This window comes from Camellia sinensis, chromosome 12 (assembly GCF_055761805.1).
Source record: "Camellia sinensis isolate YWXY chromosome 12, ASM5576180v1, whole genome shotgun sequence".
Lineage (NCBI taxonomy): Eukaryota > Viridiplantae > Streptophyta > Magnoliopsida > Ericales > Theaceae > Camellia > Camellia sinensis.
The window spans coordinates 121,180,601-121,207,672 of NC_138972.1; the positions used below are offsets into that span (position 1 = coordinate 121,180,601).

At 37.0% G+C, this 27,072-nt stretch overlaps 1 protein-coding gene across 1 annotated transcript in view; it reads left to right on the forward strand.

Moving 5' to 3' along the window:
- LOC114312664 (uncharacterized) overlaps positions 1–27,072 on the forward strand; it is a 146,322-nt gene that overhangs the window by 114,318 nt on the left and 4,932 nt on the right. Inside the window, exons 2-12 of the mRNA XM_082897212.1 lie at positions 24,545–24,624; positions 24,993–25,044; positions 25,190–25,285; positions 25,378–25,470; positions 25,592–25,608; positions 25,660–25,702; positions 26,071–26,175; positions 26,268–26,363; positions 26,456–26,548; positions 26,670–26,708; positions 26,830–26,871. Coding sequence (XP_082753338.1) covers positions 24,545–24,624; positions 24,993–25,044; positions 25,190–25,285; positions 25,378–25,470; positions 25,592–25,608; positions 25,660–25,702; positions 26,071–26,175; positions 26,268–26,363; positions 26,456–26,548; positions 26,670–26,708; positions 26,830–26,871 — 756 coding nt within the window. The remainder of the gene's footprint in view (positions 1–24,544; positions 24,625–24,992; positions 25,045–25,189; positions 25,286–25,377; positions 25,471–25,591; positions 25,609–25,659; positions 25,703–26,070; positions 26,176–26,267; positions 26,364–26,455; positions 26,549–26,669; positions 26,709–26,829; positions 26,872–27,072) is intronic.

The window sequence follows — 27,072 nt, forward strand, 5'->3', positions numbered from 1 at the left end:
TATGATGCAGGAGGAGGAGGAAGGACAGAAGGGCTCCAAGAGGAGTCAGGATGGTCAGAGTGATGGTAGGAGACAGAAGGGTTTTAATCCTCAGCAGTCTCAGGGTAGCTTTTCTAGATCGACTTTTCCTGTGCCGAGTGTTAGTTCGGGGAAAGGCAGTCAGGGAGACATTACCTGTTTCAAGTGTGGCCAGCTGGGCCACAAGTCTCCAGTTTGTCCTCAGAGGGGAGGAGTGCAGAGAGCAGCATCATCTTCAGCTCGATCTCAGAGCCAGAGTCAGGGTAGAGGCCAGCCACTCTCGTGTTTTCAGTGTGGTCAGCCAGGGCATATGAAGAGGTATTGCCCGCAGTTGGGTGGCACACCTGGTGCATCGGGTTTGAGGCCGATTCAGGGTCAGCAGCCAGCTCAGTCAGGTCAGGCCTCGAGGGCCAATCAGGGGGCTTCATCGTCCCAGTCAGTGCAGCAATCTTATGCTCCTAGGGGTGAGCAGGTTGATCAAAGGTCGTCTGGGCGCGTGTATGCTGTTACCGCGCAGGATCTTGTGCCGGCACCATCAGTTGTGAGAGGTACCTTTCTGTTTTGCAACTCGGTTGCTAATGTTTTGATTGATACGGGTGCATCTCATTCCTTTGTGTCTACTGCATTTGCATCTATTTTGGAGTTGGAGTTAGCACAGTTAGCATCTCCTATTTGTGTAGTGTCACCTCTTGGGGGTGAATTGATCTTGAAACAAGGTGTTAGGGGTTGTGATATAGAGGTTGATTATCATAGAATCCCATTTTCCTTTGTAGTTATGCCTATGAGGGGTTTCGATGTTATTTTGGGTATGGACTGGTTATCGTCATACCGGGCAGTTATTGATTGCTACCGCCAGAGGGTCACTTGTTGTACCGTGAGCGGAGATTATTTTCATTTTCTGGGGGACCGGGTTGGTGATGTGTTGCCACCGGGGTATGTTCCGCGAGGACGGAGTGAGCTTAGTGGTTTACTTGCTAACCTTTCGATTAGTGAGGATGTTGAGACTCAGATTGTGTTGCCAAGGGTGGTTTGTGAGTACTCGGACGTCTTTCCCGAGGATCTTGTTGGTTTGCCACCGCATCGAGAGATTGAGTTCTCTATTGACCTGGTGCCCGGCACGGCGCCGATTTCTATGGCACCTTATCGTTTTGCCCCAGCTGAGTTAGTTGAGTTGAAGATTCAGCTCCAGGAGTTGCTAGACAAGGGTTTTATACGTCCTAGTGTTTCGCCGTGGGGAGCACCAGCCCTCTTTGTTAAAAAGAAAGGTGGTGCTTTGAGACTGTGTACAGATTACCGAAAATTGAATAGGGCTACGGTTAAGAATAAGTACCCTATGCCTCGTATAGATGATCTGTTTGACCAGTTGAAGGGTTCCCGTTGTTTCTCTAAGATAGACTTGAGATCAGGTTACCACCAGTTGAGGGTCAGAGAGGAGGATATTCCGAAGACGGCATTCCGTACGCGGTATGGCCATTATGAGTTTCTGGTGATGCCATTTGGACTCACCAATGCACCGGCAGTCTTTATGGACTTGATGAACCGGATCTTCCGGGAATTCTTGGATCGGTTTGTAGTCGTTTTTGTGGACGACATCCTTATCTATTCGCCTTCTGAGGAGGAGCATGAGTCACACTTGAGGGTGGTGCTTGAGTTACTTAGAGCCCATAGGCTGTATGCCAAGTTTGGGAAGTGTGAGTTCTGGCTGAGGGAAGTCAAATTCTTAGGCCACGTGGTATCCGGGGAAGGAGTGTCTGTTGATACATCTAAGGTGGAGGCAGTGCAGGATTGGGCACAGCCTAAGAGTGTATTTGAGATCTGCAGTTTTCTGGGATTAGCTGGGTATTACCGTCGGTTTGTGAAAGATTTCTCCAGATTAGCTTCGTCTTTGACTAGATTGACTCGGAAGGGAGTTAAATTTGTATGGAGTGAGACTTGTGAAAAGTCGTTTCAGGAGTTGAAAGTTAGACTGACCACCGCTCCAGTATTGATTATTCCAGAGAGAGGGTTGGGTTATACAGTCTATTGTGACGCCTCACGAGAGGGTCTGGGTTGTGTGTTAATGCAAGAGGGGAAAGTAGTTGCCTTTGGCTCACGTCAGTTGAAAATTCACGAGCAGAATTACCCTACGCATGATCTAGAGTTAGCAGCTGTGATATTTGCCCTGAAGATTTGGAGGCATTATCTTTATGGTGAGAAATTTGAGGTATTCTCGGATCATAAGAGTCTGAAATATTTGTTTACACAGAAAGATTTGAACTTGAGGCAGAGGAGGTGGATGGAGTTCATAGAGGATTATGACTTTGAGTTGCATTATCATCCGGGAAAGGCCAATGTGGTTGCCGATGCCCTTAGCAGAAAACCTGTTGGTGTCATAGCTAGTATAGCCATCCGAGAATGGGAGATGTTGGGTGCACTTGGGGAGATTGATTTACTTCTGGGCGAATCCGTTGAGGCTGTGGCCTTGTTTTCTGTTATTGCACGGCCTACACTTGTGACTCTAGTGTTAGAGGCTCAGAGAGGTGACTTTGAGGTAGAATCTATTCGTGAGAAGATTTCCGGTGGGAAGGTTGAGAAGGGTTTGACGGTATATTCCGACCTGAGTGTGAGATACCGAGACCATCTGTTTGTGCCGGAGTCTTGCCGAGAGGAGGTACTCCGAGAGTTTTATCATTCACGTCTTGCGGTGCATCCGGGGGGCACTAAGATGTATCGGGATTTGGGTCGCCAGTTCTGGTGGTGGGGTATGAAGAGAGATGTGGCAGCTTTCGTATCTAAGTGCCTTACTTGTCAGCAAGTGAAGGCTGAACATCAGAGGCCAGCGGGTTTGTTGCAACCCTTGCCTATTGCCGAGTGGAAGTGGGAGCATGTCACTATGGACTTCGTTGTAGGTCTTCCGAGGACTCAGCGGGGTAGTGATGCTATTTGGGTGGTTGTAGACCGGTTGACTAAGTCGGCGCACTTCATTCCTATGCGCGTGAGAGATTCGGTAGATCATCTTGCCGACTTGTACATTCGGGACATAGTGAGGTTACACGGGGTCCCAGTGACGATCGTCTCAGATAGAGATCCTCGTTTTACTGCCAGGTTGTGGCAGAGTTTGCAGAGTGCCTTAGGCACTAAGTTGACCTTTAGCACGGCTTATCATCCTCAGACTGACGGACAGTCCGAGCGTACTATTCAGATACTTGAGGATATGCTTCGAGGTTGTGTTCTAGACTTTAGTGGATCGTGGGAGAGGCACTTGCCGTTAGTAGAATTTGCCTACAACAACAGTTTCCAGTCTAGTATCGGTATGGCACCATTTGAGGCCTTGTATGGCCGACCGTGTAGATCTCCCGTTTGTTGGGCTGATGTGGGTGATGCACCTCTGTTGGGTCCGGAGTTGGTGAGGGAAACGACGGAAAAAGTTGAGCTTATCCGTAAGAGGCTTGTTACAGCACAGAGTCGTCAGAAATCTTATGCCGACCGTAGGAGGAGACCCTTAGTGTTTGCGGTGGGTGATCACGTCTTTCTGAAGATATCACCTAGACGGGGTTTGATGAGGTTTGGGAAGAGTGGGAAGTTGTCCCCTCGGTTCATAGGTCCGTTCGAGATCCTTGAGAGGATTGGCGAGGCTGCTTATCGTTTAGCTTTGCCGCCGCAGTTGTCCGGAGTACATGACGTGTTTCATGTGAGTATGCTTCGGAAGTATGAGCCGGATCCATCACATGTGTTGGATTGGACCGATTTAGTGGTTGATGAGGATGTCTCGTATGAGGAGAGACCGGTTCGGGTATTGGATAGGCGGGATCAAGTTTTGCGAGGCAAGACCATCCCTTTGGTAAAAGTTTTGTGGAAACATCATGGAGTGGAGGAAGCCACTTGGGAGCGTGAATTGGAAGTCCGTGAAAAATACCCGAACATGTTTATTCATTTGTAATCTTGTATTTAGTTTTTGTAATATTGTTGAACTTAAGAGCTTTACATATGTCTTAAGTTGTAAAACGTTGAGTATGTTTTGGTAAATGGGTGTATCTTGAAACTTGCTTCATTATAGAAGTTTAGTATAGCATTGCATATGTTGATTACATTGCTGAGTGTGTTATATATATCATGCAATTGAATATGATATGGGGATTGTTAACATTGAAAGGAATAATGCATAATAATGATACAGGTTGAGATGTATGTCGTGTTATAAATTTAATATGAGATGCCTCTTGATAAAGAGATGAAATGACCAGTTTTGGGTCAAGATGTTTACTAATGAATTGTTAAAAAAAAAAAAAACTGTTTTCAAAAACTTATGCTTAATTTCGAGGACGAAATTCTTTGAAGGGGGGGAGGTTATAGCGACCCCGGTCTTTTCCCACTTGATTATTGTATCCGGACTTAGGTTCCGTAGATTCTGTCATTGTATAATTGTTGTTGTTGTCCCTTATTTTCTCTTTTTCGAATTATAGGGTGTGTTGGGCAGGTTTGTTTCAGGTTGGTTGGGTTTAGAAACCAAGTGGTGCTGTCCAGGTTTTTGGTTCTTCGCTCGAGCGAGGTGTTGTTCGCTCGAGCGAGGTGTTGCGTTTGATTTGGACCTGTAGCTGTGCATTCTTGGCTCGAGCGAGATTTTCTTCGCTCGAGCGAGTGAGTTCGTCCTTCGCTCGAGCAATAGTTCATTCGCTCGAGCGTGTGTCTTGTTGCAGACCTGAGGGTTTGAGTTCTTCGCTCGATCGAGCTTTCTTTCGCTCGAGCGAGCTTTTGAGTTGTTGGCTCGAGCAAGGCTTCCTTGGCTCGAGCGTAGTTTCTCTGTGTCTGGTCGCTCGAGCGACCAAGTCTTCGCTCGAGCGAGCCTGTACAGTTTATATACGCAGCAACGGGTTTTGATCAGTCTTTTCTTATTCTTTTTGGTTCTAAACCCTAGGTCCGACTTCTCTCCCTCAAAACTCATCTTCTCTTTAGGTGTTCATCTACTTCTAGTGTGAATCCATCTTAAGTTCTTTGTAAGAAAGTTAGAGGGCGGCTTGGGCTTCATTCTAATCTGAACATTTGGTGATTTGGAGCACATTGGAATTTGGGCATTCATCTCTATCTTCTCCATTCGGGTTATTTTCTTCAAGGTAGGGATTTCCTACTCCATTTTATAGGTTTTGTTCTAAGCTTTGGTAATTTGATACGTTGGGGATATTTTGGTAAATTTTGGGAAAAAACCTAGTTGTATTATTGAATTAATTTGTATAAGTAATTCATGAAATTGGGGAATTCATTGGTTAAATAGTGTGATTGGGTAATTGGAATTATTTGTCTATTGAATTGTTGACATAGTTATTTTCAGTTTAGAAATAACTGTTTTGGGCTATCGGTGGAGGATAGTCGTGATTGTTGTAGACATTGCATGTGGATTAGGAATAACTGAAACTAATCACATTGGTTAAGTCATTAATTTTGACTATGGCATTGATACAGAAAATATGTGTATTGATTGAGCATTGCATTTGCATACATTGTTTTGTGTGTGGGAGGAGATAGGGGATGTACTCCACGGTTTAGGGGAAGATAGGGGATGGACCTCTAAACCGGATTTTGTTTGGGAGGAGATAGGGGATGGACTCCATTAGCATCACATTTATGTGTGCTTATTTATATAGAAGTGTTTTATTGATACAGCACTAAAATGTGTATCAATTTGGAAGTATGAAGTGTTTGATTTGAGCTTGAGTCTCATTTGTTTGTTGATATTGGAAGGATGTGAATATGATATATGTGATTCACTGTTATAAGTTTGGCCAGGTTCTGAGCCATGTTGATAAAATTGGAAAGTAAAACGTATCTTTGGCAATAGTGTCATGAGACTGTAAAATGAAGTAATTGATTATTTTGGTTAACCATCTGTTGAATGCTATTGCTTTATTCATTGCTTATATGTGGTTTAGTATATTTCTATTGGGCTGTGGCTCACCCTTTATGGAAACATCATTTTCAGGTTCAGGTGATAAACTACCTCCAAGGACTTAGCTTGGGAGGGTTTGGCTTCTGGTTTGAAGAAGACTACCTTTAGTTAATTGTCTTTATTTATTAGTACATGTAAACATTCAAGCCTCGGGCTTTTCTTGTATTGAGTTAGAACTCATATTTTTGTATCCAAGTGTTGGCTTGGAAAGATGTAAGCCTGTAAGGCATTTTATTCAATGTTACATGTAATGCTTTATTTAGTAATACTCTGATGAATGAATTATTAAATTGTCTTCTTTAAATAATGCATGTCAGTGATATATAATGGGTTAATTTTGAGGGCGTTACAACTCCGAAACTATAGGGACTATTAGTGTAATTCACCCTTACTTAAATTACAAAATTTAACAAAGAGTAGTAATAATGAGAACTTTAAGTGTTTTTAACATTAAAAGCTGAAATTTTTACAAATAAAAATCTTATTACAATCAGATAAGAGTTAATCAACTAATATATTATCAAGTGAAAGACAAGAAAACAAGAAAGAGATAATTTATTAAGGAATAATAGTTATTACACCCACAGGAAAATCATAAGAATATTAGGAATGAATATATCTTTAAAATTAAAGTATGAATGCAATGAAGGTACTCTGCACCATTATTTTGATGTTACAATGTTCCAAAAATTCCATTGAAGAACTCGTTAGCAACAATTTTTTATTCAAATACTTCAAAGATTACTCTATTAACCAAAACTTAGGTGACAACAAATATAGTATGATTCAACAAAGCCCATGAGTCTCTAGATACACTAAAGAAAAAAAAAATATTGACAAAGTGATAGTATAATTGGATACCTTGATAGTCTTGATACATAGAAAACACCGAAATGTTTTGCGAAGTTGCTGGTAAATTTAAAACCTACGATCAACATCATCAAACAACACCCAAATTCAATGAGCCTCTAGATAGTATAATTGGATATGAGTCATAAGTCCAAAACATTCAAGATATTTGATAGTAGATTGTGATGTTTTAGGTGTTTGGTTATTTTAAGGTGTTTGATGTTTGAAGGTATTTGAATTTCAAAAGATGCCTATGTTGTTTGTGGTTTTGTTGATATTTAATTTAATAAGTTTGAGAAATAATAAGTAACAAGTTTGAGAATTAATAAGTTTGAGAGGGTATTTTTAGAATACACAAAAAGTAGAAAACATGACAATTCTTCATACTTTTTAATAAGTAGATAAAAACCTTGTTAGAAATAATCTAAAACCATTTAATCCCACCTCAACCAATGGTTGGGACTTACTTTAATTTCACATTAAAGTTACCAAAAATTCATTTTTTTCCCCCCAACAATCCCCTACATGAATAAAAATTGACCGAATAAAGAAAGCGGACAACGTTTACAACAAAGACTCGGGGAGAGAGCACACAAATTAACCCTATATCAGAAAAGGTAGCTATTGGCCTCGAACCTTTCATAGTAAAAGCTTATTGGATTTACTGGCTGATCAGTGAACGTGATGTCTTGAACTGTTCTGTCGTCTGTGTAAACCGAGACAACAGACCTCACACAGGACTTAGTCCAACCATTGTTCTTGTTCTCACTTGTGTGTCCGGTATGGCCCTGAAACACTAGCCTAGTTCAGTGAGTGTATTTAAAGAATTTGGCCTTACCAATTCTTAAAGAAGTGGCTCCATTTCGCACTCACATAGGTGACCTATATAAGATATCTCATTATACCACGGTTGATTATTTATATCACGTAGGTCATTAAAGGTATTAGCTTAACCTTCCACCCCCACAGGGTATCACTGTACAAAGGAATGAGCAAGAAGATTTACCTCTTCAGTGACTCACCTGTTACACGAAATTAGGTTATCCCTTTGAACCTAGATCTTGGGATCTCCAGTCAACTAGGTTGGGTTTTCCGTTTTGGTAACATTACTAAAGGCCTTAACCCTATTCCTCTTAACAACGTTTCTATTCACTCTCGAGTTAACCTCTTGGTTAGCAGATCCGGAATGTTGTCCTTAAACTTTATATAGTCTAGAGAGGCAACTCCATTAGAGAGTAGTTGTCGTATGGAATTATGTCTACGACGGATATGTCTAGACTTTTCATTATACATATTACTCTATGCCCCTCCAATTGCCGATTGGCTATTATAATGAATACAGATAGCAGGCACAGGCCTCGGCCAACGTGGAATATCCTCAATGAACTGGCGAAGCCATTTAGCTTCTTCAGTTACTTTGTCCAAAGCAATAAACTCAGATTCCATCGTTGATCTCGATATACACACTTGCTTTGAAGATTTCCAAGACACGACTAGCCCTCCGAGAGTAAACACATAACCACTAGTGGACTTGGAGTCCTTTATATCAGATATCCAATTAGCGTCACTATATCCTTCTAGTACCACTGGGTATCTGGTTTAATGTAGCCCATAATCCCGGTTGTAGCGTAGACAACCTAACACCAGCATAATGTCCCTCCAATGAGTGGCATTCGGATTACTCGTGTATCTACTAAGCTTGCTAATAGAGTAGGTTATATCTGGCCTTGTATAACTCATCAGATACATCAAATTTTCAATGACTCAAGAATATTCTAGCTAAGAGACACTCTCACCATTATTCTTGGTCAAATGTAGACTCACGTCTACCAGTGTCCTAGACACACTTGTATCTAATTTACCAAATTTCTCAAGTGCCTTCTCAACATAGCGAGACTGAGAAAGTACAATACCATTAGATGTTCTAATAATCTTAATACCAGAATGACATTTGCAAGGCCCATATCTTTAATGTCAAACTTGGAGTTTAACAATCTCTTGGTAGTTCTAATCATCTCATCATTACTACCAACAATGAGTATGTCATCAACTTATAGATACAAAATAACATACCCTCTGTCAGTGTCTTTGACATATACAAATTTGTCGCACTCATTGATTTTGAACCCATTTGACAACATAGCATTGTCAAACTTCTCATGCCATTGCTTAGGAGCTTGCTTCAAACCATACAATGATTTGACAAGCTTATAGACTTTCTTATTTTGTCCTGGAGCTGAAAACCCCTCGGGTTGCTCCATGTAGATTTATTCATTTAAATCTCCATTTAAGAAAGCTATTTTGACATCCATCTGATGTATCTCCAAACCACGTAAAGCTACTATCACAGTCACCATACGAATGGATGTAATCCTTGTCACAGGTGAATACGTATCAAATTAATCCAGGCCTTCATGCTGCCTGTATCCTTTGATAACTAGCCTAGCTTTATACTTATCAATTGATCCATCTGCTTTTATCTTTCTTCTAAAGATCCACTTGCTTCCAAGGGTCTTACTGCCTGGGGTTAGATTAACCAACTCTCAAGTATGGTTCTGTAAGATTGAGTCAATCTCATTCTTAATTGCTTCTTTTCACAAAGGACTTTCAGATGAAGTCACAGCTTTATAGAAAGTTCGAGGTTCTCTCTCTAACATATAAGTCAAGAAGTTCGGACCAAAGGACTTTGCGGTCCTTGCCCTTTTGCCCCTTCTTGGCTCATCTACTTCCTCAGCTTGATCATTAACTTGATCATTTACTTGATCATCTATGTGGTCATTGTCACCTTCAACCTCTTTCATGGAACTCAGAACCCCTTCTTGGATGTGACAAGGAAATACATTTTCAAAGAAAGATACATTTCTGGATTTCATGATAGTATTCTTGTGTATAACTAGAATAGCAGACTTAAACACAAGAAATCGATTTGCACTGCTATATTGTGCATAACCGTTGAATACAAAGTCAACAGATTTTTAAGCTTATGTTAACCCTCTTGGGTTTAGGTATTACCACATTTTGCATGGCACCCCACAATTGTAGAATTTATACAAAGGCTTTTGGGTTTTTCCAAAAATTCATACAAAGTCTTTAAACAATTCCTTATGTCACAATGATTATAAAACTCTCAAAATCATATCACAGTAAATACATTCCTAGAATGTCATCAATCGAATTAGGCACCCAAACATATTTAGTCCAACCTATCACTTTGAAGCCAAAAGTCTTACTATTAGGAAACACAAATCCAGTGTTCAATAGTCTACTATTCAGAACTTCACAACATGGCCAGAAGTTTTATCACTAGGAGTCACTAATTTCTTAGCATACAGTCAGTAGATTTTCTACTACTGGCCCCTTTTCTTCATAACTCAGAAGAAGAAGAAAGAAAGAAGAAGAAGAAAAAAAAGGATCTGGAGATCATCAACACGACATCATCATCATCATCATCAACAACAACCAACACATCTGGAAAATACTTGACTAGTTTAGAACCCCCACACACATACAGAAGAAATTCAAACCCATACACACACATACAGAAGAAGAAGAAGAAGAAGAAGAAGAAGAAGAAGAAGAAGAAGGAAGAAGAAGAAGAAACACACAAATCAAACCCCCCCCCCCACACACACATCTGGAAAATCAAACCCACGCACACACATAAACACAAATCAAACCCACACACACACACACACACACACACACATACAGAGCAGCAGCGGAAGCACTCGCACACATAGAACCAGCATGAGCCTCGTCGACGGCAGCACCAACCTCGTCGGGACACACAAAAATCAACGATATGGGTCGTCGTTCATCGTCCTTCGTCGTCCTCTGACGGAGGCGAGAGTGAAGAGATAGAGCGGAGAGAGAGGCGAGAGTGAATGAGAGGGATGAGGCAAGAGAGGCGAGAGGGATGAGGCGAGAGTGAGAGCATCGGGGAGAGGGATGAGACAAGAGTGAGAGAGAGGCTCAAGTGAGAGTGCTGATTTTATTTGGAGAGGGAAGAGAGTGAGAGGAGAGAGAAATTTTTAGTTTCGAGCCATTTGAGCCCGGTATAATTCGAGCTACGGATGATTTTTGATGAATTTAATACCCTAATCTTGACTTGCAACTGAGTCAGCACATATGGTCCTACACACAAAACTCAAAGCCTGGGCAATTTTTTTTTTTCTTTCCATTTCGCATACCGAGAGCAGTATACATACTGGGGAAAAACAAAACTAATTGAGGTTATACATGAATCTATTGATTCAATTACATGGAAAATATACATATATAATATGTTTTAAGTTTGTTGTATAAATTATGTAATTAAATAAAACAAATAGATTCATATTGAACAACCATTTTGAATTTCAGAACAAGAACATGATAGAATTTACAGAAATTCCTAATAAAATAAAACTAGCAAAAAAAAGCAAACCAAAACCTGTGTGATACCACAGTGTTCTTAAAACAGATTAGTTGCCTCACTGTGGGTGCTGGAGGAACGTCGACTTTTATCTCCCAAGATACAACGGTTTAGACCGGCTAACGCAGAAGCACCTTCTGTTAGCTTTGGCAAACCGACAATGGTAACACTCTCTCAACACAGGAACAAAATTGTAGGAGGAGATTAACTTGACTATAATATGAGAGAGAAATTTCTATACCAAAACCAAGGGGGATGGGTCTTCTTTCATACACCATGGAGGAGAGTGGAGGAGCCACTAGCCATGGAGGCTAGCAACCAATGCCTATTACTCCTAACAAAACTGCTGGAGTAATGGACCAAAACTAATGGGACAATAATATCTGATATATATATTTTGTATACATAAGTGTGTATATCTGCAGCAGACTTGGCCCAAAAAGATTAGGTTGGTGGACTACCAATCTAGCCCAACCACAACCCACGGATCACGAACTCAGACCCGGTCCGATCTGGAAGGGCAACGTGCGTGTGGCAATTTTTCCATAACCAACTTTGACCATAGCCTTAGCCTAACCCTAAGATCGGCAACCCACGGATCATGGACTCGGCCCAATCCGGGTAGGCGGTCTGCACGCATGCGTGTGGCAATTTTTCCATAACCAACTTGGACCATAGCCTTGGCTTAAGCCTAAGATCCACAACCCACGACCCACTGATCACAGACCGGTTCGGGCGGGCGAGCGGTGGGCGCGTATGGCAATTTTTTCATAACTAACTTGGACCATAGTCTTGGCCCAAGCCTAAGATCTACGACCCACGACCCACGGATCACGGACTCGGACCGATCCAGGGAGACTGGGCGGCGCGCGCGTGTGTGTGGCAATTTTTTCATAACCAATTTGGACCATAGTCTTGGCTCAAGCTTAAAATCCACGACCCACGAATCACGGACTCGGACCTGACCCAGTCCGGACGGGCAGGCGGCGCGCGCGTGTGGTAATTTTTCCATAACTAACTTTGACTATGGCCTTGGCCCAAGCCCATCCTTGAAACATCTATAACTTCCTTCCTTCGGAAAATTTGGATGCCCTAAAGGGCTCATGCCCTTATCAAAATCTTGAGGTTTAAATACATCAAAGCTTTCATTTACAATCAATGTGGGATTGGTTTCAATACCTCATTCATGAGACCAACTTTATGAGACAATTTCTCATTCAATTCTTAATGATTTTTTATTATTCTTTTTCTGGTATAAAGACCTTGTTACAAAGAATCTAAAACTATTTAATTCCACCTCAATCAATGGTTGAGACCTACTTTACTTTCACATTAAAGTTATCAAAAACTCATTTTTTTCCAACATTATAGCCTACGACAACACCCTATGGGGTGACACTGTAGCCCCTCCATCTAACGACTCTAATCATCATCATGAAGAAGGGAATGACAATAAAAGAGATGCTATGAGAAAGCTTAACACTTTCTTAGCTTCCGATTCTCGTATCGACATTTCTCTCATTTCAATTGCCGATGGTCTCACTTTCGGTCGACACCTCTCTTAGGAGAAGTTATTCGATAGTTCCGAGTATAGTCACTACTTCAAGAGTGTTATGATTGATAGAGGGGTTGAGATCCACAATTTTGTATTGGATTATAGAGATCACGGCCATAGATGAGCTAAATTTTAACACATTTTAAAATTTGGTAAGTTTTTCAAGTTAAGTTTAAATAACTTGCTACTTAATTTGACTTGGCTCATTTTAAGCCCTACTTTTGTTAAGTTGTTAAGAATGAATGGATGATAGTTTAAGCCTTACTTTTATAAGGTAAATGCGTTATCATCTAAAATTTTACTTAAACAAGCTTTTCATGTCCTTTTTTTTAATAAAAGTTTTCAAAATCTAACATGTTTAATTATTTTTTTGGGGAAATAACAAATTAGTGAATTTGTTAAAAAAACAACCAGATTAAACTTAATAAACTTTAATGATTGAAGTCATAAATTTTTCGATGATTCTATAATAAGAAAAGTAAGGTTGATTTGTAATTTTTCCTTTTTTTTTTTTTTTTTTGCCATGCGTTTTTCTTCCCCCAACATTTTTCTTGAAAAAATAAGGATAAAGATTGAGATTTTGAAAAGAAATTACACAATTTGACATATTATAAGTCATATTTGAGTAAATTGCGAGCTCCAATTCCATTTCTATGCGTAAATTGTGAGTTCAAGGCCTTGTTTGGGAAGCGACCGGTTTAGTCAAAAAGTCAAAAAATTACTAAAAAAATCAAAAAGCCAACAACTCATACTAAAATGTCAAAGATTTCATTTTCTCTCTATTTTTTACACATATTTTCATAAAAAGTTAAAAAATCAACCCAAATATATTAATTTTTTTACATCATATTTTAGTCAAAAATTTAAAAAATTACTTAAAAAAATATGTTCTCAAACGAGTCCTAAATTGTGATTTTTGACATTCTATTTAGAAAACAGTGGTGCTACAGAGCCCGAATGGGCAGCGGCTCGAATGGCTGAAAAAAAATTTCCCTAATTTTTTTTTTTTTTTTTTTTCCTTTTCAGCAGGAGAAAGGAGGAAGACGAAGAAGGGAAGGAGGGGGAGGGGAGGGGAGGGAGAGGAAGGGGAGGGGGAGGGGGAGGAAGGAATGGAGGGGGCCTAAAAAATGGAGGAGGAGGCGGTGGAGGCGACACGATTGGCGGAGGCGGCGAGCGGGGCAGAGCCGACGAGGGGCGGAGGCGACGATCAGAGCAGCGACGGCGACGATCAGAGCAGAGCAGCGAGGCGGCGAAGGCGGAGGCGCGGCGATCGGCTATCGGCGACGGCCTCTCCCTCTCCCAATTTTTCTCTTTCTCTTTCTCTCCTCCCTCACTGCGTATCAGACTGAGGAAGAAGAAAAAAAAAATTTTGAATGGCTGAAACGACGTCGTTTCAGCCATTCGGGACATTCGGGGCAGAATTTTTCGGGCCACCAAACATTATTCTTTAGAAAATGTGATTCGTAAGCCTATATATATATATAATCCACGTGGTGCCAATCAAAGCACTAGGGTACCTATACATAGGTGCAGCGTGGGTGACATTCCTGAACACAAAGGTGGTTGAGCTTTTTGGTTCACCTTCAAGTTTCACGAGTGAATGACATTAATTTGGAGAGAATGTGAATGTGATGTCTGACCACTACTATGATTCAAATTCTCATAACAAATTAAAATATGAATGTAAGTTTTTATTACCAATTTAAGCTGGAATTACTTTTCCCTCTTTTTATGGGAATTTCACATAAGGATTGTGTGAGTTATTTGAAAGGTAAAAAAAAACGAAGTCAATTTATAATATTTAAAATTTTATTGTAGATTTTTTATTTTTTATTTTTATAATTAAACTAAACACTTTAATTTAATTGTCATGTGAATTTTATTCTTACCTGTTTTTGATTTTGAGATTCTTTAATTTTATTTTATTCTATTATTTAAACATAGTTTAATATTTTTTTTTTCTTAGATTTCATCACTTCTAATTAGGATTGTACAAAATACTATTCAATCCATCAAAACCGCACCGTTCCATCTGTTAACGGTGGATTAAATTTTAAAATTTATAATCCACCTTTAAAACCGTTCCACTCCGTCATAGTTAATACATATGTATTTTTTAACCTTTAATGAAATATCAAGTAACAATGAGTGTGAAATAGATTTAACGTATAAAATTTGTTATAAATCAATAGTTATATATATGAAAAATATTATGTAAAATTAGTTTATGTTAAATATGAAAAATTGTATATAATTAATATTATATATTATGTAAATACTTGATAATTGGTTAAGAATATTCTTTAATCTGTCAACCCGCTTAAAATGCCCAAACCGTGATCCGCCAATCTGCCAATCCACCATTCGATTTATACTTTTACTCACAAACCGTCCGAACCGTACCGAGCACACCCTTACTTCTAGTATTGTAAAATAAATTATGTTTATTTATATTAATGTAGTGAGCTTAATTTGCTTAAGATTTTTTGAGGTCTTAAACTAACACTTTTGTCATATTCAGCATTTTTCTTTAAAAAAAAGGGGGTTTTTTTTTAAGGTCCCTGGTATTATGATTTTATACCATAAAGGACATCAAATATTTTTATAATGTCTAAGGTCCCTCAACAATATTTTCATAATGTCTAAGGTCCCTCAACCTTGATCCAGAGAAATTTCAGTCCAGAGAAATTTCAGTCCAGAGAAAATTGGTCCAGAGAAATTTCAGTGCAGAGAAAATTGGTCAGAGAAATTCTGGCCCAGAGAAATTTCTCTGGACCAAATTTCTCTGGATGAGTTTCTCTACTTTTCTTCTCATTCACATCCAAATCATTGTGATTCATTGGGTAAGCAACATTGTTCAACTGAATTCAACTGGAAAAATTCCACATTGTAATATGTAAGCAACATTAGAATTTTGAATCCCATATTCCATTGTCCATTTCTCTACCCTAGACATTAGTAAGATCTTGCCATACCTTAGCATAGACAAGAAAGAGAAGAAGTCATTCCCTAGACTTCCAGAGAAAATTCAACTTCAAAGATAAAATTAGTCCAAAGAAATTCTGGGAAGAATTTCTCTGGACTTTCTAATTTCTCTAACATTCCCTAGAATTCCCACTGTAAATTTCTCTGGCCTTCCATTCTCTCCAGAGAAATTTCTCTTCTCTCTAGAGAAATTGTAATGTGCTTCATCTTGTTTGAAATTGTAATGGGAAATCCAGAGAAATTGTAATGTGCTTCCCACTGTCCAGAGAAATTCTCGCCAAATTTCTCTGGACTTCTCTCCAAATTTCTGTGGACTTCCCACTGCCCAGAGAAATTCTCGCCAAATTTCTCTGGATTTCCCACTCTAATTTCTTTGGACAAAGTAAGTTCAAGTCTCATCTTAGCCTAAACTCTCTCTCACTCTCTAATATTTTTTCTTTGGATATATGGTTGCAGAAGAAGCTTCTGATTCTCCAAATTTCTCATAGCCATTATTGGTCATTCAAAATCAAAGAATTTCTCTAGTTACTTACTAGGAAATATTTCTTGGTTATCTAAACTTCTTTATTATTGGTCATTCAAAATCAAACCAAACCAGAGAAATTTGGGCTACTTAGAAACAAAAAAACAATCATAATTTTCTCTGTGTTTTGAACAAACTAGAGAAAATTTTAATTGTTTTTCTCTATGATTATTTTTCTAAGAAACATTTTATCAAATCAATCAATCGATCAATCTCTCACCAAACCCACAAAAAATAATCTATGAAATCAGAACAAATCTGAAAAAACAACATAATAATCTAGTGAAACAAGAAGAAATCCGGGAAAAACTCGAATTTCCCTAGTTTTGTTTTTGGGGATGTTCAAGTATTTATTGTTTAGAAGGAACCACTAAAGAACAAGAGAGCAGTGAGGAACTCCTAACCCCAGCAATAGAACCCAGAAACGAACTCGAGAGTGCGCCAGATCTGTGATAGAATGCTTCACTTTGTGTAGATATCTTATATCACACATTTCCATATTTCATTATGAATTCGCAGAATCATAATTGCAAAAGTGGCAGTATTTGAGTTGCCTGAAATTGTTGGGTCCTCTGTGTAGCCATCACATTGTCCAACAACAACCTCAAAATGAACTTGAGATTATGAAAAAGCAGGGGAGACTCGATGGCCACCACAGAGAGAGAGAGATGAAGCAGGTTTTGGAAAATTTTAGAAGCAGAGTGTTTATAATAATGGGGGAGAAAGAAAGAAGGTTGAGTTTGGGGATCTGGAGGGGTAGAAGAGAGTAGCGAGATTCCGGCGGTGGTGGTGGTGGTGAGAGTGGTGTGAGATGGGTGAGTTTAGGAGTGGGAATGGGGTGAGGGACCTTAGACTACAAAAGAACAGATTGTGAACCAAATCTATTACTAAAAGTTGGATAGGGACCTTAGACCGATTTTCTCTAAAAAAAAATTAGGCATTCAATAATAAAAATACTTTGAAGTATTTTAATACACTTTAAACAACATATTAAGACCTTATTTGGAAAGAAATGGTTTTGGAATAACTTTTTATGAAAAGATGGAAATTAAATAAAATGAAGGAGAAAGAATTTTTTATTTTTTTAACTTTTTAATTTTTTAACTTAACTTTTTAATTTTCAAACGTGACCTAAGTGGTCTAATAATTGAGCTCGGAATTTGTATTTGATTTATGAACTTAAATAAAAATTTAAAAAGAAAAAAATATAAATAAGATGCGAATAAACTATAACATATCATACACTACTTAAACATTTTTTAAAAATCTCTATTTAAATTCACGAAACACACCCTTAGCAAAGGAATTTACGTCTCAAGTCATCTTGATGAGCGTGGGTAATAGGAATAAGAGCAATGCTAGAAATCTCAAAAATTTTATCAAAAATTTTACTAAATGTTTCATGTGGGTGTGGGACTCACATAAGGTATGTCTCATGTGAATCCTACACCCATGTGAGACTTTTAGTAGAAATTTTGATAGAATTTTTTAAATCTCTAACATTTTTGTAGAAATAAAGCTATACATATTTATTGGTACATTAATTCGTATATTAACAAATAATGTAATATAATTTTATTAATTTTGAGCATTTATATTTTATATATGGTTGAATTTATAATTTAAAAATTATAATATTATAATATATATTAATATATTAATTAATATACCAATTAATATGTATAGCACAAGAGGGGACAAAAACGTTTGACTGGGCGGTGTACATAAGTCTATTCTATCAAAAATGCTAGAGGCCCCAAAAATTCTACCAAAAGTTCTACCAAATGTCTCACATGGGTGTGGGACCCACATGGGACCCACATTGTGTGGGTCCCACACCCATGTGAGACATTTGGTAAAATTTTTGGTAGAATATTTGGGGTGTCTAGCATTACTCCTATTCTATTGCTATGTTTTGTAGTCAATGGTAGTAATAAGTTATCTTTCCCAATAATTTTAAAAGTGAGTGGTCTGGTCGGAGGCTCGGCGGCGATCGGCACTGCCGTGTGAATGTATGTGGGAGTGGAGTGTGAGACCAATGGACTGTTGTGGACTTCTTGTCTCCAATGCACCCATACATCCCCCCGTGGCGATTTCTTTCAAAACCTCCAATATTCAACATGTATTCAAAATTTCAACTAGTTAAAAAATATTTTTTTAGCTTTTAAAGAATTATTTATTTAATTTATTTAAATTATTTCGTAAGAGAATTTTATTTTATTTTATTTTTTATTTTTAGTGTCTAACCATTATCTAAGAGTTGGTTCAAAAGCTATGACTAGTGAAATAATTATTGATTAAATTGCGACATTTTTGATCAACTACTAAATGAAAAAAAATACTAGAGAGGATATTCTCTTTTTTTAGATTGATTTAGATTCGGGATAAGCTTCTCTGCATATATTATCTCTCTATACTTTTTTTATATCTTTCTATGGATTACAATTCGGAGCCACACTAATGATCTGGACACCCTATTTTGTAGGTCTCGTAATAAATGTCATTCATACAAAAAATAACTTAATTGGATAATCATAAATATAGAAACAAATCACATTTTGTCTTATAAAATAGATGGTTCAAATTTAATTATAATTACCGTTCATTTTATAAATAAAATATAATTTATTTTTATATCTATAATTGTCTAATGAAATTAATTTTTTTACGTAGATAACTTTTATTTTGGAGTTTGCGAGATAGACCGTTTGAATCATCAATATGAGTCCAGATTTAAATCTACAAGAAGAATATGGAGAGATAAGGTATGGAAAGGGAGCTTATTCCTCTAGAACTAGCTATTTATACCTAATAAATTAAGATAAAAATTATGCTAAATAATTTGACAGAAACTCTAATAATAATAAAAAGATAAAAGTTACGCGTCACCTCTGTCCCTATCTTTTTTAATTATTTGACTCTTGTGTCCAACGTCTGTTATCATATTTATTTTTAAAAAACATTCAATTTATAAATTATATATTAAAACAAGTGAGATGCACATAAATTGTATTGAAAGTCCAATGAATTGTCATTAATATATTACTTCGCTTAAATCTTGAATGCACTTTTTAATCTTCTTCTTCTTCATTTTATTTTATTTTTTTGAGGATTTTTTTGTTTAGTCTTCTTGTTCTATGGACATTCAATAATTTTAAAAGGTTAGTAGAAAGCAAGAAAACTAATTTTAAACTTAGGAAAATAGAAGTAGTTCATGGACTAGGGGTTGTTTAGGGAGTCCTAAATAAGTGCATTTTTTATCTTTTTAGATTAAAAAATTGAGGGGAAAAATATAGATGTTTGGGTTAACTTTTTGACTTTTTATGGAAAATTATGTATTAAAAAAGTTGTAAAAATTGGTTTGGAAGGAAAAATTAGGATTGAGAGTTGTGCAGCCGTAATTGTTGACTTTTTGTGAATAGTGTTAACTTTTTAACTTTTTGAGTAACTTTTTGACTTTTTAACTTTTTCTTATCTTCCCAAACTTGACCTAAAATTGTGCAAGTGAATCTTTTACCTTTATGAATTTAAACTTTTTTTTGTCCATATTTATATTTTAATATTCCCCTTTTTAAAAAATAAATCATTGAGAGTGATTTGAGGAAGGCATCTTATATTTTTGGAAATATTATTTTTTTCCATCTCATCTATATTTTAAAATCACAAGTTTTAAAAATTCTATAGTTCTTGCATTCGATATGAAAAAATGTAGATAAAAAAATGAATGAAGGAAAAACGAAATTAGAGAAAAAATATGAATGGACGTTTGAGCATTTTTTTTATTTTAGTAATTTTTTTTATCAAATTTATTTATTCTATTTGGTTTGAAATTTTCAAAAATAATTTTTTGAGTTTTCAATTTATTTTTTTAACATATTAATCATTTTTTTAGCCTTTTAGATCTAACTAATTTAGATACACTAAAAAAGTATAAAATTTATACAACTCTTTTTAAAAACTCAATGAATATAGTAAAATATAAAAACGTATTGAACTTTTATATTTTTCGTACTTTTTAAGTATATTTATATTAAATGAACCTAAAGATTAAGAAAAAATTGATCAACATATTTAAAAATTCACTAGAAATAAAAAACAATATAGATTGAAAATTTAAAAAACTATTTTTGAAAAATCTAAACTAAACAAAGTCATATTTTGTTTTTTAAAAAAAATTCTAGATTGAAAAATCGTAGACATTTAACATGATAAAATTGTAGAAATTTCAAAAAGGGTACATTAGAATATCCCTTCCAAAAAAAAAAAAAACATTTAAACAATTTTGGACTTTTTTCTTTCCAATATATATATATATATATATATAAAAGGCATTTGCCAAAAGCATTTTGGGTCCATTCTTGGTTAGAGTTTTCAAAAACTCTTTTCAAAAAATATTACTTTATTATTTTTCGTATTTTTTTGTTTTTATTGAATTTTTTTAATATTTTAAGCAATTTTTTTTACTTTTTACACATACTTAACATAAATATACCTAAAAGTAAAAAAATTGTGAAAGAAACCTTTTAAAAATTCACTAAATACCAAATATAAAAAAAAATACGAGAATTCTGTACATATTTTATATTTTTATGTATTTATTAATTTTTTAAAATCTTTTTTTATAAATTTTTTACTTTTTAGATACATTTAGGTAAGGTATATCTAAAAAAATTTAAAAAAAATGTTTAAAATTTTTAAAATATTCATTAAAAACAAAAAAACATAAGAACTAAAAAACTCAGGTTGCGTTTGGTAGAGCTTTGTAAATATAATTTGAGAGTATGAGTTGTATTTTGATTTTGTGAGTTGTGAAATTATTATTTGAGTGTGGAAAATTTGTTTGGTTATGATTTTTGAATAGAGTGTTGAATTAAGTTTTGAATTGTACGTGGAATTGAGTTTTGAAAGTTTGATGTGACATATGAAATAAAAAAATTTGTTTGGTGATGAGTTTTCAAAATAGTTTTTAAAACTTAATTCAACCTATAATTGATAATCAAACACACAACTCATAACTCAATATCTGTATTTTTGATCAACAGTCATAACCAAACTATTTTTAAAATACTCAAATAAAAAAATGATTTTTTTTCAATTAATTGTTTTTAAGTAATTTTTTTGAATAATTTTTTTTTCAGATAATTTTTTTTTCAAATAAATTTTTTTTCCAAATAACTTCTATGTCAATTATTTTATGTCAATTAATTTTTTTGTCAACTCATTTTTTAGGCCTGTATAAACATTAAAAATATTAAAAATATTTTAAAATTATTTAGAAAATTAAAATATTAAAAATATTCCGAAAATCAAAATATTAAAAATAATTTTTTTTCAAAATAAATATTCAAAAAATTTAAATCATAAATATTTAAATAATTTAAATAATCTAAAAAAATTAATAAGTAAAAAATTAAAATAAATATTCAAAAAATTTAAATCGTAAAAATTTAAATAATTTAAAATTTTAATATTTTAAATTTAAAAACAACTCCACACTCAAATCGTAACCAAACACATAAAATAAAACTCAATTAATAAATTATTTTTAAAACTTATAACTAAACACATAACTCGAAACTCCATACTACTTTCACAACTCTACACTCAAATTGTAACCAAATACATAACAAAAAAATTAAAATATTTAAAAATATTTTTATAAAATAGAGTTTGAATTTATTTTTATAAAATATTTTAAAATTTAAAAAATTAAAATCGTAATATTTAAAAATAAGAAAAATTACCCATAAATCCTATCCTGGAAAAAGTTAAACTTTTTAGTCTTATAATTTTTTTTGTATACCATTTAGTCCTAATGTATTGCCAGATTTTTTAGGGTGTGATTTGATTCATTTATTTTTACATCAATACCCTTTTTAGGGAATACCTCGTCCATCACTACCACCACCAACAAAAAAAAAAGAAAAAAAAAAGAAGAAAGAAATAATATTAAAAAGGAATAGTTGAGCCATAGGAAAGGAATTTTAAATTGACTGAAATTAAAAGGAATAGTTGAGCCATAGGAATTTTAAATTGACTGAGGCCCCGTTTGTTTTGGGAGATAGAATGGAAGGGATTGATAGTGAGGGGATTAATAGTGAGGGGATTATTAGTGAGGGGATTGATAGTGAGGGGATTAGTAGTGAGGAATTGTTAAATTATTTTTATATAAAATAATAAAACAAATAAAAAAATATAAAAAATTAAAAATTATATTTTAAAAAAAATTTCCCATATATAAAAAATAAAAAAATTTCTAATACCCATTAAAAGGAATAGTTGAGTCATAGGAAAGGAATTTTAAATTGACTGAAATTTATTTATTTATTTCTGAGATTTATTTATATATACAGGGGAGGGGAGGGGAGGGGAGGGGAGGAGAGGGGCAGCAATTGAAAGCGTTGATAACGCCATCACCAATACCTCCTCCAACACCACCACCTATACCACCACCTCCTCCAATAGCACCACCACTACCTACACCGCCACCGATACCCCCGCCAGTACCTATACCACCACCAACGGCCTCCTCCAACACCACCACTACCACCTATGCCCCCACCAATACCCCCACTGCCACCACCAATACCTCCTCCAACACCACCACCACCACCACCTATACCACCACCAACGCCTCCTCCAACACCACCACTACCACCTATGCTCCCACCAATACCCCCACCACCGCCACCACCAATACCTCCTCCAACACCACCACCACCACCAACAGCTCCCCCTATTCCACCACCACCACCAATACCCCCGCCACCACCTATACCACCACCAACACCTTCCCCTATTCCACCACCACCACCACCACCACCACCGCCAATACCCCCGCCACCACCAACGCCTCCTCCAACACCACTACCACCACCTATGCCGAGGGACGGGAGGGAGGGAGGGAGGGAGGCGAGGGGAGGGGAGGGGGATGGAGGGAGCGGTCTCGCATTTTCTTCTCTTCTCGCTTTTTCTTCTCGTTGAAAGAGACAGGGCAATTGCTTTTTTTTCTCTTCTCGCTTTTTCTTCTCGTTGAAAGAGACAGGGCAACAATGTTGTCTGTGGCCTCTGCTGAAACACAAAAACCAAAGCTTTCTCATTCTCCTCCTCCGCCACACAACCAATCGTCTTTATCTTCCGAAACCCATGTTTTCCAATCAAAGCTTCCTAACATTCCCATCTCCAACCACCTACCTCCACATTTACTGCTTCCAAAACCTCTCTTAATTCCTAGACAGACCCTATCTCATCATCGATTCCACCGGTAAATCCTATTCTTTCTCTGAAACCCACCTCATTTCCCAGAAAGTCACTGCCGGATTCGTCTTCGCATTCATAGGTGCTTTGATGATCACCCGTTGAAGCAGCTTCCTTGAACCTTTCATCTCTCCACATCACTTTTAGCGAGGGGAGGGGAGGGCGGACCGAAAGGGGGGAGGGAGGGAGGGAGGGGAGTGACGTGAGTGACGGGAGAGGAGTGACGTGAGGGGAGTGAGAGGAGGGGAGTGACGTGAGGGGAGTGACGTGAGTGAGGGGAGTGGCGTGACAGGAGGGGAGTGAGGGGAGGGGAGTGACGTGAGTGACGTGAGCGGAGTGACGGGAGGGGAGTGACGTGAGGGGAGTGAGGGGAGTGAGGGGAGTGGCGTGAGTGACGTGAGGGGAGTGACGGGAGTGGCGTGAGTGACGGGAGGGGAGTAACGTGAGTGACGTGAGGGGAGTGACGGGAGTGACGGGAGTGACGGGAGTGGCGTGAGTGACGTGAGGGGAGTGGCGTGAGTGAGGGGAGTGACGTGAGGGGAGTGACGTGAGTGACGGGAGTGACGGGAGTGGCGTGAGTGACGTGAGGGGAGTGACGTGAGTGACGGGAGTGAAGTGACGTGAGTGACGGGAGTGGCGTGAGTGACGTGAGTGGCGTGAGTGACGTGAGGGAAGTGACGGGAGTGACGTGAGTGACGGGAGGGGAGTGACGTGAGGGGAGGGGGTTGGGGGTGGGGGGGTGGGGGGGTTGGGGGGGCGGGGGGGTTGGGGGGTTGGGGCGGGGCGGGGGGGGGGGATTTGAGTGATGAACATGAAGATACAAAAGAGGGTTTTCTTCTCACTCCAACAGATAGATCTGATACACTTGGTAGTTTTGAAAGAAAATAAAAAATGAAAATTCAGGTACAACTAGAGCACTTCCCAAATTGTTATGGCATTTTTTTAATATGGTTTAGTTTTGATTTGAGTTTGTATGCTAATCAAACAACATATCTATGCTTCTCATGGAACCTATTATTTCAGAAAAGTGTATTTGCAGTTGGCATGATCTGCTGTGAAGAAGAAGGCCGTTTGAAGGAGAAGCCTGTCTTGCTGCAAAGCAGGTAAAGACTATTGGTCTTGTCCTTTAGTTTCCCCCTAGGCGTTCATCAGGAATGTGTTGTGTTGCCTCCTGCATTAATTGTGTAAGCTTTACAATTTTGATTCTCATCCCACATGAGGCTAAACATGGTACTATAAATGAAGTTAACTTCTGAAATTTCATATCATGAAAAAAGAACCTTAACTTCCCACTTTGAGCATGCAACCCATATTGGGATTTGGGCAGATAGTCTCATAGCTGTATTTATTACTTGAAATCCAAAGCCATTAGTTGGAATATGCTATGTCTAATATTAGGTTAAGTTTGGTAATCTTTTTAAGCTCTTTATACTAATATTGCATTTGTCCATGTCTTTGGAATCTTAAACAGATTATTGCAGCAGGTCCTTTTACCACAACTGACAACTTGTTCTTTGAACCTCTAACTGAGCTGCTAGCATATGCACAAAGAAAGCAGCCTCAATTGCTTTTATTGGTAAGACCCACCATTTTTCATATCAATAATCTTGTAAATTGTAATCTGCATTGATAAATGACTGGAGAAGTTGGATTTTTTATGTTTGGCAGCTGGGACCATTTATTGATTATGAACATCCAGAGATTAAGAAAGGAACAGTAAACAGGACCTTTGATGAAATATTTCGTCTTGAAATCCTTGGAAGGGTATCTATCTATCTACACTAGATAATTTTTCCTGTTTGAGAAGATTTTATCTTTCTTTTTTTTAATTTTTTTTTTCCACCAATGGTTTGCAGCTTCAAGATTATGTGGAATATATGGGTTCTGCTGCACGTGTGATTCTCGTGCCATCTATACGGGACGCAAATCATGACTTTGTTTTCCCTCAGGTAATTTTATTGCTAAATTAATTTATATAGTATCTCTATTTTCCCAGTTAGTTAACAAAAAATTGAGATCATAATTAAGTGTTAATTTCTAGATTAATGTTGTTTGGCTTTGATTCTGCAGCCTGCTTTTGATATTCAGCAAGCCGATCTCAAACATCAGGTATGCAGTTGGCATGATCTGCTGTGAAGAAGAAGGCCGTTTGAAGGAGAAGCCTGTCTTGCTGCAAAGCAGGTAAAGACTAGTGGTCTTGTCCTTTAGTTTCCCCCTAGGCGTTCATCAGGAATGTGTTGTGTTGCCTCCTGCATTAATTGTGTAAGCTTTACAATTTTGATTCTCATCCCACATGAGGCTAAACATGGTACTATAAATGAAGTTAACTTCTGAAATTTCATATCATGAAAAAAGAACCTTAACTTCCCACTTTGAGCATGCAACCCATATTGGGATTTGGGCAGATAGTCTCATAGCTGTATTTATTACTTGAAATCCAAAGCCATTAGTTGGAATATGCTATGTCTAATATTAGGTTAAGTTTGGTAATCTTTTTAAGCTCTTTATACTAATATTGCATTTGTCCATGTCTTTGGAATCTTAAACAGATTATTGCAGCAGATCCTTTTACCACAACTAACAACTTGTTCTTTGAACCTCTAACTGAGCTGCTAGCATATGCACAAAGAAAGCAGCCTCAGTTGCTTTTATTGGTAAGACCCACCATTTTTCATATCAATAATCTTGTAAATTGTAATCTGCATTGATAAATGACTGGAGAAGTTGGATTTTTTATGTTTGGCAGCTGGGACCATTTATTGATTATGAACATCCAGAGATTAAGAAAGGAGCAGTAAACAGGACCTTTGATGAAATATTTCGTCTTGAAATCCTTGGAAGGGTATCTATCTATCTACACTAGATAATTTTGCCTGTTTGAGAAGATTTTATCTTTCTTTTTTTAAAATTTTTTTTTCCACCAATGGTTTGCAGCTTCAAGATTATGTGGAATATATGGGTTCTGCTGCACGTGTGATTCTCGTGCCATCTATACGGGACGCAAATCATGACTTTGTTTTCCCTCAAGTAATTTTATTGCTAAATTAATTTATATAGTATCTCTATTTTCCCAGTTAGTTAACAAAAAATTGAGATCATAATTAAGTGTTAATTTCTAGATTAATGTTGTTTGGCTTTGATTCTGCAGCCTGCTTTTGATATTCAGCAAGCCGATCTCAAACATCAGGTATGCATGATTCTACTAGACTAGGGGAAGCCCACCTTTGAACTGGTTGCTAGATCCAGATCATTTTTCAGTTTGCAATCTCGCAAGTCACAATTTTAAAGAAATTACATTGTCTTACTAGATAACCAGTCTTACAAATCCGGGGGTTTTCAGTGCAAATGAGGTAATCACTAATTGCCTTTATTCTTAAATTATGCTTGTTCGTACTTCTAGACATTAATTTCATGTTTGTGTGTGCTCCTCCGAATTCTTCAAAGTGCATTGATGAGATGAAATTTTTTTGCATTATATCAATCTCATGCACCACAAAAAAGCTTGAAACTGTACTTTTGGAGTAAAAACACACTAATTAGCAGAATGCCCT